Source organism: Neomonachus schauinslandi, chromosome 12, assembly GCF_002201575.2.
Source record: "Neomonachus schauinslandi chromosome 12, ASM220157v2, whole genome shotgun sequence".
Taxonomy (NCBI): domain Eukaryota; kingdom Metazoa; phylum Chordata; class Mammalia; order Carnivora; family Phocidae; genus Neomonachus; species Neomonachus schauinslandi.
This window is the reverse complement of record NC_058414.1, coordinates 60,707,641-60,718,226: the sequence shown is the minus strand read 5'-3', so window position 1 is coordinate 60,718,226 and position 10,586 is coordinate 60,707,641. Positions and strand designations below refer to the sequence as shown.

General features: G+C 54.6%; 1 protein-coding gene and 1 pseudogene across 1 annotated transcript in view; both read right to left on the bottom strand.

The window, feature by feature from the left end:
- Positions 1-278: 278 nt before the first annotated feature.
- The window catches only part of MINDY4 (MINDY lysine 48 deubiquitinase 4), a 101,962-nt gene continuing 91,654 nt past the window's right edge, over positions 279-10,586 (bottom strand). Inside the window, exons 17-18 of the mRNA XM_044919980.1 lie at positions 10,445-10,517; positions 279-777 (exon numbers count right to left, since the gene is read on the bottom strand). Of these exons, the coding sequence (XP_044775915.1) occupies positions 729-777; positions 10,445-10,517 (122 nt within the window). The 3' untranslated portion in view covers positions 279-728. The remainder of the gene's footprint in view (positions 778-10,444; positions 10,518-10,586) is intronic.
- Positions 2,253-5,857, bottom strand: LOC110579920 (annotated as a pseudogene).

The following is a 10,586-nucleotide window of genomic DNA, read 5'->3' as shown; positions in this document are numbered from 1 at the left end:
GCACTTGGCCAGGTCCACATGACCATCCTCCTGGGGCCTCTCAGGGATCCAGGTCTGCCCTGAGACAGGCTCCCAGGTGGCCTGAGTTGCCTTACAGAGCCTGGTGCCTTAGACCTGGGGCTGATCCAGACAGGATCAGGCTAGACCAGAAGCCCCGCCAGGGACACTACTGGACCAGAGGGCAAAGCCTGCCTGCAGAGACTCTCATTAGGTGATGTCTTAGCTCACAGGTCTCCAGGGCTCTGGGGCCCCTCCACCATCACTGTTCCCACCCCAGCCATGAACCACGCAGACCTCATGCTTCCTTTGCCACAAGAGAAGAAATGAGTCTCTCCGTCCTCTGCATGGGTTTGACTCCTGCTTTATAGAAAGCCAACTACCAGAAATAACGAGCCCAGGGTGCCCAGGCTAACCATATCACAGGCTTGAAGAGGGGAGAGGTGGCCCAGCAGGGAGCAAGGGAGGGATGCAGACAAAAAGCACAGAGGCGGTCCAATCCTTGGCAGTCATGGCTCAGCTGGGAGGGAGCCGTATAGCAGCACTCTGGGCCCTCATCACAGTCCTGGGGGCCCTTCATGGAAGGGGCAGGGAGGTTCTGGACGCTTCTGCAGCACTGTTGGCCCAGATGGGGGTGACATTCTTCTGAGAGACTTGTTCCTGAGGCCTGGGGCTCAGCTGTCACCCCCCAGCGATGAGTGGTAGAGCCATAGGCTTACCCACAGGAAGGGTCACAGGATGGGGTCTGAGCCGTTCCAGTTCACCGCTGCCCCCTTCCACCTACAAGCAGAGTAACAGATAAAGAGTTAGAGCTGCGGAGGCCCACACAGGAGCCATCTCTTGCCCTCACTCACCTGAAGGTCCTGTCTTAGTGGCTTTGAGGATTTCTGGTTCCAACCTCCCTACCTCGCCTCTCCACACACATACAAACAAACACACCAGGCCCTCACGAAACACAAACATACCTAGGACCCCAGAGAGCCACGGAGAAGACAGAAGTGGCAGGTCATTCATTCATTCATTCATTCATGCCACAAGTGTTTATCGAGAACCTCCTCTGTGCCTGGCACTGCAGGGCCCTGAGCTGATGGGAGTGATCCACACATATGTGGATCCAGCCACCTTCCAGGGGTGCCTGATGGTGGTACTTGATAGCACGTGGGAAGACCCAGATAGGGAGAATCCTGGAGTGTTCCAGGTGCTGGAGCCTAGTACAGGAGGGAGAGAGGTGCGGCCCAGGGTGGGAAGCAGGCAAGGCGGCACCACACAGGACCTGGGAGCCTCAGAAGGATTCTGGGCTTTGCTCTAAGAGCCACGGGAAGCCAGTGAAGGGCTGGGAGCAGCTCAGTAAAACACAGATTTGCATTTTTTTTTTTAATTACTTGATGAAGTCTTAAGAAGCAGTGAGTATCGGGACGCCTGGGTGGCTCAGTCGGTTAAGCGTCTGCCTTCGGCTCAGGTCATGATCCCGGGGTCCTGGGATCGAGTCCCGCATCGGGCTCCCTGCTTCGCGGGGAGCCTGCTTCTCCCTCTGCCTCTGTCTCTCTCTCTGTCTCTCGTGAATAAATAAAATCTTTAAAAAAAATTTAAAAAAAATTAAAAAAAAAAAAAAGAAGCAGTGAGTATCATTTAACTCTATGTAGTCCAGGGCTAGATATAATTTAATACTAGTTCAATTCCAAAATAAAAGTTATTAGAGGTGTGACTATGGAATGACCCAACACTTAATTTTTTAAAAATTTTTATTCATTTATTTATTTTTGAGTGGGGAGTTGGCAGAGGGGGAGAGAGTGAGCGCACATCCTAAGCAGGCTCCACATTCAGCGGGGAGCCCAATGCAGGGCTCAATCTCACGACACCGAAATCACGACCTGAGCCTAAATCAAGAGTCAGACGCTTAACCAACCGAGCCACTCAGGCACCCCCCAACACCTGATTTTAATACACGGCACACTAGTTTTCTAAAGCAACTCAGAGGAATCACATTTCTGGCGGAAGGAATATTCCTGCAAGACCTGGCCTTGGGTATCTAATACATATACATACATCCTGAGATCACAGGAACCCGGAAGCAGATGTGTATACCTCAACAGCAGTGCTAGGGTGCAGAGTTTGAAACTAGGCTCTTGAAATGCTTTTCACAGTGAGAGGCTTGGGGAGGGAACAGACGTTTTCAAAACCTGAAGTTTTTCTTCTGACTAAAGTCAATATGTTAACGGCCAACAGAGGAGGGAAAAAAAGAAACTTTCCTCGTTTTAACTGTGCTTCTGCTTTGGAAAGTCCAGTCTCCCTGAGGTGGGAACCGTGACAGGTGAGTGAACAGGGTCTCCCAGAGGAAGACGCTTGCACCTCCCAACTGAATGCTCAGAAGCACCCCGAGGTTTCAGTAGTGGTTGGTTGTAAACCCAACCTTCTCCACCTTCATGAAGAACACAGACTCCCTCTGAATTTCTTTCTCCCTCCTTCCTCAGGCTTCTGCTCTTTGTCTTTCCTCACGTCCGTGCCTTGCTTCAGTTGCCGCATCAATGTCTCTGGCTTTTAGGTTAACAGGGACAGCCTTCCAGAGGCAACGGGACTCATACTCACTCTGCTCTTATCAAATTACTTTGCTCTTGATTACAGGCACCTTCCTGGTAGCTGTAAAGACTGTATTTTCCTCTGTTGAATTTTTTGCACACCTTAGACCAGCGCATTCCTCTTCAAACGAGCAAAAAGATTTCTCGCCGTTTGAAGACAAAAAATCTTGGTGGTAATTCTGTGTGTCTTGCTCCCAGGGAGAGCTTTGGTGTGGGAAATATTTGCATATTGTCCGTTTTGGAACAGTGACTATTCCGCTGTTCTCCTAAGCTCCACCCAGCACACTGTGAGGATAGACGGAACATGAGAATGGAGTGTTCATCACCGTCTAGACACAAGACACAGCCCTGCCCTGCATTGTGCACACCAGTCAACGTCCTGAGACATTTTTATCCACTCTATATATGAACGCTGAATTGCATCTTTTCGTTAAAATCCTCAGCATAAAAGGCTGAAATGGGTGGACGATAGAAGAAAACCTGCCAAGCCATGACTGTTACACTGTCTTAGGAAACTAGTCCTTCAAAACTAGCTCTGCGTGTTCTTCAGTATCACTGATGATGCCCTGTGACACCAGGACAGCCCACCCCAAATGGGGTGGGATATGACTTTTTGACAGCCAACCCTTTCCTTCCTGCACGAAAGGCTGCGAGGTACCTTCCACACCGGAGCCATTTGACCCCTGGGATCCTTCTGGTCACAGATGTCCAGAAGCAGGTCTGGATGTGCAAAAAAGTTTGCACACATTCCTCCGTCTCTTCTCCAGACTAAGTGTTGGAAAAGCTACCTTAGCAAGACACAACTCCAAACATAACCTGTGACAAGACACATAACCCTCTTGCACTCGTCCACCGACCCTGCCTCCCCTTCATTGTCGATCGTGTCATGTGAATCGAAACGGTTGGCACCACTGTTCCCCTGGCTGTGGGGGATTTAAGTGTTTCTGTGGTGTCCGGGTGCTTTCGACTATTTCCTGAGCTGCCACGTGTCAGCACTGGGGCAGATCCAGAGGGATCTAGTAGGTGCTCGGGGGCTGAGCCACTTTGATGGACTCCATCGGTGTCAAAGCATCTGTCACTGCTTGAACAAGAGGCACTGGGACTGTATCTGGAGACCACTCAACGTGGCTGGGAGAAGTCAGACCACGCCTCGGTCGCCGAGTGCCCACCGCCCGCGCTGTTTCGTGCTGGAGCCTGATGATGTTGCAGGGTGGCCCCTATAGGTCCAGCCAGTAGGGAATATGGATGCAGCTCTCAGTTGCACAACTGAGCAGGGTCTGGGGGGGGGGGGGTAAGACAGGCTGGGAAGGCACTGTGCTGATCACAGGTTCCAAGGGACTAGGCTGACCTATTGCGCCAAGTGGGTTAATAGTGCTTCAGCAGTACGCAGCAACGTGACTCGGGGCTTAATCGATTCTACCATACAACTTGAGATTTTCAATTTTCTTTCTCTGTTCATCATCTTTTGCAGTTTTGAAGCATGTCACTAAAAGCTTTTATTGTTCTATTACGATTTATAGGTAAGCATCAGCCTCTGTAAGTTTCTTATCCAAGTCTTAGACACTAGGGCTATATCCTGAATCCAGTCCCCCAGAAAGCAGCAGAAAGAAGACATGGAGGAGAGTGACATTCTGCCTGTAGCCTAGCTCCAGGCAGGCATCAGGATCCCAGATTGCAAAGGGAAAACCATTGCCCAGACCAGAGTGGTTTCTTGCCCCAGTCGTGGTAAGAATGGAGGGGTGGTGGTGGCGGGAGTCAGAAGTACACCAGACTTCTTGTTACCATAAGATCTATCCTCAGCCAAAACCCTTCTCCCATCCCTCTCCATCCCTCCCAGCCTTCACCCTCCCTACTCTAACAGGCAGAGAGAAGTTCCTTCTATGAGCTCCCAATCTGCAAACATCTCAGATCCCAGCAACATGGGATTTGGCTTCAGTGCGGGGTTGAGTCATATTTGTCTACCACTAGAGACGTCCATGCCATACCAACAGTCACTGAGTCTTACAGTTAGGTGGTGGGGGTGCTTAGTTTCAAGGCTTTTTACCGAGGTAACTAACCCACCCCATCCCAGCCAACAGGTGCCAATGGTGGGGAGAGTATTAGAAGCAGCAGAGAAAAGCAGTTTACAGTTGATGAAAATCAAAGCAGAGATGTTTTTAAAATGGCAAGGGCTGAGATGCAAGGCTGCTGTGTTTGTGTGGGGATGGATGGTTCCGCGGTAGGAAAGTCCACGGTCAATTACAAGGACAGTAAACAGAGCTCTGCGTATGCAATTAGGGGCTGGCAGAGGGAGGGCAGGGATGAAACGGACCCGTAGACAGTGCAGCAGGCAGAATGAAAGCTCGCTCACCCAGGGTTAGATCAGGAGGCTGAGCATGAGAGTCCCCAGCAGGCTTTCTCGACCTCGGACCACTGACATTGTGGGCTAGGTAATTTTGTTCTGGGGGCTGTCTTGTGCACTGTGGGGTATTTAGCACCCTCCTCCCCCAGCTGCGATACCCAAAAATGTCTCCCAACATTGCCAAATATTCCCTGGGGCACAAAATCACCTGGTTGAGGACCACTGGCTTAGGGGTTGAGCTCCGTGAAGATGCTGTGGTCCCTGGAGCTCGGGGAGGCTCAGCGTCACAGAGAGGGCCCACCTCAGGGCCACAGATGAGGCCCTTCCCTCCCCGGGGCCCTAAACCAGAGCAGAGCAGTGGTCACCTGCCCCCACAGACTTTCAGCATTGATGCCACTAATGTATCTTGGGGGGCAGATGCCTAGTAGAGCCTATATCAGCAAGGAGAAGGGCACAGGCCAGGTTTTAAAGCCCCCAAGCTGACCAGTAGAGATACACCACAGAACTCTTGCTCACTATGGATTTCCAGACAAGTATCCTGTTGTGCAAGTGCCCCTTCCCGTGCTCCAGCCACTGGGATCAGAACACTCTGGAATGAGCTCCATAGGCTGTCTCTCCCCTACGGGCCTTGGCCTGTGCTGTGCCCTCCACCTGGAACAACCATCCCTCAGGATCAGACCCAAGATTCCTCCTTCTAGAAGTGTGCTCTGACCCCCAAGCAGCCTGGGGCTCCTCTCTCAGCACCATATTATCATGGGGCCTCCCTCCCCCACGAGACTGTGAACCCCTCAAGGACAGAGCTGGTGTCACTCGCCGCTGTCGCCTCCAAGACCTCTCAGTGCCAAAGCACAGGTTCCCAGGGGTGCTGCTAGATGAACACACCCCTCCCCAGCAGCTGATCCTCCAGGAGCCCCAGGGGCCCAGTGGGGAAGCCTGTCTCCATTCGCACTGCACTCTCCCTTGCCTTTGACCCAGGCAATTACAAAGCCCAGCCCATGGCCCTTCCCCTCTCTTGTCCCTTCCCCTCTGCCTCCTCCTGGTTGTTCCTCCTCCCTGTGGTCTCCAAAGGAAAGGGAATGCTTCTGCCTCTCCTTTTTCAACCTCACAACAGCTCAGGGAAGGGACCCTTCTACCTCAACAAGAGATGAGGAAACTGAGGTCTAGAGCAGAACCAAGCCTTCTGGAGGTCATGCATCGTGATGGCAGCACAGCCAGGACCGAGGTCTCCAGATTCCCGTCCTTCTGTCACGGTGTGGAGTGTTCTGCAAACCCAACCAGGGCAAGGAACCCAATGGGCAAGTGTGTGTGCAGGTTGCAGGACAGGGAATCAGAAGAGAGCGGCTGGGGCCATGGGAGCACCCAGGGAACCCTCCTTTGGCGGGTGAGGGGCACTGTGAAGAGGGTACCTGGGAAACAAGGTGTCAGCTGAGGTGTGAGGACCGGCGCAGTGGCGGGTGGGGATACAGCTGAGGGACCTGGGCACTCAGCTCCAGCCCCTGGAAGGCACTGTTCACAGCTGAAATGATATTTTCAATTTCTTGTCTGAGCCTCCAAACAGAAACATCTGTGGCCCAGCCCCAGGCCCTGGTTGTGTGTTCTTTCGTCTTTCCTCTGGACCACAGTCAACTGTTTCATTTTCTCCCACTCTGGCTAGGCTGGAAGCTCAAGAGGTCACTGTGTGTGTCTGGTTTGGAAATGACCATAAATGAGTTGTTTTTGCTGAGATGGTCAGAGAGCAGCGGGAACTGGGGTGGGGAGGACAGACCCCACATTCCTGACATAAGCATATAGGTAATGAGAGACTCCCTGAGGCCCAGATGCGAGTCACACTTGAGAGCAGAGGCGGCCCGGGACCTGGGATCATTCGACTTAGGATGCTCTTCCCCAAAAGCAAAACCAACAGTCTCGTCTTGTGTAATATCAGTGTGGCAACAAAGCCAGGTGGTGGGAAATCACACTGCCCACTCAGTGACCTTCCCCTGGGCTGGGACAGCAAAGGCCTATGCTTCAGGATCTGTGCTGTTTGTGACTCAAGGTATGGCCTGGGGCACAGAGCTCCACTCCGGACACCCCGATCTGTGAAAGGAAGACCCATGTCAGGTAGTGTCTTAAGGGCCTTTCCGTGGATCTCAGCAAGCTGCCAGCTGGCCAGGGGTGTGGTGTGCTCCGTGCTGGGTCAGGGTGAGCATCAGAGGTCCTTAGGGGGCAAGAGAGCTAGGTTTAAGGGTAGGCAGCACATCTCTGCCTGGATTAGGACAGAGTGGATCATGAACTTGACTTCTATTCAATTGTGAACTCTCCGAGAGCAAGAACCCAGAGTCTTATCTGGCTGTTTCTTCCATGGAGTCCAGCCCAGGGATTCCATGAGGTTGAAGTGATGGGCCCAGGGGCCTGGTCCATCCTGTGGTAATGACCTGAGATGTGGCCTGAGTTCAGGCCATGGCACCACATGTACCCCCTTCCTGTCAGGGCGGGGACCTCCAATGGGCAGCAGGGCTCATCCCCCCAGGAGGCAGGGCCTTTCTCCCCAGGGTCTTCACTGACCTTGAAGGCCACTTTCCCAAGTTTCTCCCTTTGAGCTGTTCGAGAATCTGGGATGAAAACAAAATGCAAAGCCTTTGTAATCCAACCCCTTGGAACAGGATTCCAGGAGGCTGGGCCTGCTGTTTCCCATTACAGTGGTATGTTATCTGATGGGTACTGGGAGGAGAGGGGAGAACCAGCATTCCCACTATTCACTCACCCACTTCGCTTTCCTGAGAATAATGCTGGGAAAAATCTCACCACATTAACAGTCCAGGTGGACCCACCATGGTGGGGCAGGTGGTAGAGGTCATAGAAGAGGCAGGCAGCTGGTTTCGGGAAAGTCCTAGCAGAGGATGGATACTCCTACCTGGGGGAGGGTGGGGGAGGGGTGGGGCAGCCCCCAGAGCCAGGAAGGAAGGACCCCTGGCCCGGAGTATTACAGCAGGCCAGATGCTAGAGGCTCAGCACTTCACCTGACATCTGACTCACAAGGCAGCCAGAAAGGGCCACAGAGGGATAGACTCTGCCCTCACCCGGCACCAGAAGTTCTCAGAGTGTGGTCCTGAGTCAGCAGCACCAGCAATTCCCAGGAACTCCCCAGATAAGCCAATTCCAAGACCCCACCTAGCTCTACTGAACCAGAACCCGTGGGGGTAGGACCCACTGATGTGCGCTTTACCACACCCTCCAGGGATGCCTGCTAAAGCCTGAGGACCACACTCTAGAGCAAATCTTCCCAATGGCTGAACCACAGACGGAGACAAGTGTGGCAGAGTATTGATCCCCACATCCATCGGGGGCTGGCTGGAGTCTGGGCCAACAGAGTCGCCAGGCCAGTTGTCCCTAACCCTGTGTGCTGCACAAATGTGATTTTTTATCTGTGTTTACAAAGGACTAGGAAGCATGGCTAGAGCCTTGCCCGACCCCCACGCCCTGACAGCGAGCAGGAACAGAAAAGGGCAGGGCAGGGACTCAGCCTGGACCATACGCCCCAGGCCAAGGGATCGTTCCTGGAGATAGGCAGCGACCCCCGTTTCCCCCGTCATATCATGGCACACGGCTACAGCTGGGATGGGCGGGGCCCTGGGAGAGGGGGACAGCGGCCAGAAGAGGAAGAGGCACTCCAGGCACAGGCTCATGCTCAGACGACCCTGGACTGAGCTCCCCGACAGACCAGAGCCCCGAGTCATTGTCAAGCGCTGGACGGTTAGGGCTGAGCCCACAATGTCCAACCCCAGGGCCCACTGGGGGTACTGGTGAGTCCTGCAGTGGAACCATTCTTGGGAAAAGAGGAGTTATTTCAGCAGGGGCTGTTGGAGAGGTCCTGGGTGGTGGCCCCCCAACGCCCTTCAGAGACGGATGGAGGCCTTCGGGGCTGGGGAGGTGGGCGGGGCCTGTGCCCAGCGTGCGGTCCACGCCCTGCTTGGCAGGCCCGCCTGCAGGAAGGATGCCTTGTGGCCCCCGGCCCCATCCTGCGGAGGGTGCCAAGGCCAGCGTCACCTCCTTTTTCCACTGCTGCCCTTCTCTCATCACCTGGAATGAGTGGCCCTTTGTACATGAAAGGAAAGCAACCCGCATGGGCCTTTAATCCTCCCGACGAAAGAAAAGCCAGCACATGACCCCACAAGAATGCTTTGTCCCTGGCTTGGTGGGCAGGCAGGCGGACGGATGAGCAGATGGACGAATAGATGGGGCCTAAAGAGGATGTCCCAACGTCTCCTGCATCCCCTCCCTGGTGTCCCCACTGTGGCCATGGCTCCAGTCAAGGGCTCACTAGCCTGCAGGTGGGCAGCACCCCGAGGCTGCAAGTGAACCCCCTGGATCACAGGTGGTCAGAGCCCCAGGGCCTCAGCATTATCCACGTCGCCCACCCCAAGCCAATCACTTCACAGTCAGGGACATGAGGTTCGCCTGAGGTCACAACGCAGCACAGGCCGCTAAGACAGAAACCGTGAGAGCTATTTACAGAGCACCTGGCGGAATACCGGGCGCTCTCACAACAGCCCTGTGCTCGGCTCTCCCATTTTCCCGGTCTTACAGCTGATAGTGTGAGGGACACATAGGTGAAGTCTAACAGCTCATGGCCAGAAAATGGAAAGGATTCAAACTCTAGAACCCACACTCACCACATGCAAGTTCTAGCACTTCCCCAGAAGGCACTGGAATGCAGACCTCCTCCCTCCCACGCCTGCTCCCCCCACTGCACCCTGAAGCCTCCAAGTCACTACCCAAAGGCTTTGTGAAGGGCCCGCCTGAGGCTGGGAGGAAGGGGGCCAGAGCTCCAACCCCACAGCCCTCCGGAGTTCTGTTCCCAGCCCTGGGGCCTTGTCAGTGGGCTGGTGAGTCAAGTGAGCCCCAACTCACCCCGAGGCTGAGCGGGAACAGGGGAGTCAAGGAGATGCCCCCACCCTGTGTCTGAGGCTACAGGGCACCTCTGCTCGGGGTTCAGAGAGCCCAACCCGCACCAACAGAATGAGGGGGCTGCTCCTCCCAGATGCAGAGGGCGCCTCTGCTGCAGGAAGCCAGCTCAGAGCTACACCCTGGGGGCCACTGAGGAGCTAGGCCCTCACACCTTCCCATCCTGCTCAAACACCTCCCACCCCGCCCCTCCCCCACCTGTCCCCCTACCTGTGCTTCCTCCTGACGGGGCCCCACAGCACTCAGCACACATGCTGGTGACTGCCGTGAGCAAGGACGGAGCTCAGGAAGCACCTACTCACACCACCCCCCTGCCACAGGGGCAGCCTCAGAAGCTGTCTGAGGACACAGTCACCTCACAGGCCACACACTTCTCCACTTGGGCCACAGAGACCTCAAAATGCTACGTACAAACAAGCCCCAAGCACTGCGTCTTTCCATTCTGCAGAGGTCCTGCCTCCCCACAGACTCTTAGTTGGGGCAATCCAGAAACCCATCCTCCCTCCTGCGGGTACGACTACCCCCAACCCCCACACCTCCCAGCCACTCAGGTGAGCTTCCAGAGCCAGAGACAGACCTGACTCACCTGGTTCTGATGCAGAGCTCAAGGGGCGGGACGAGGTCGTTGTCTCTGTCCTCAGGGATGGTCTGGGTGCTGTCTGGGGGCCGGGAGAGAGAGAGACACACACACTCAGCCCGGGGTCTGGACGTGCTTTAAGAGACACACA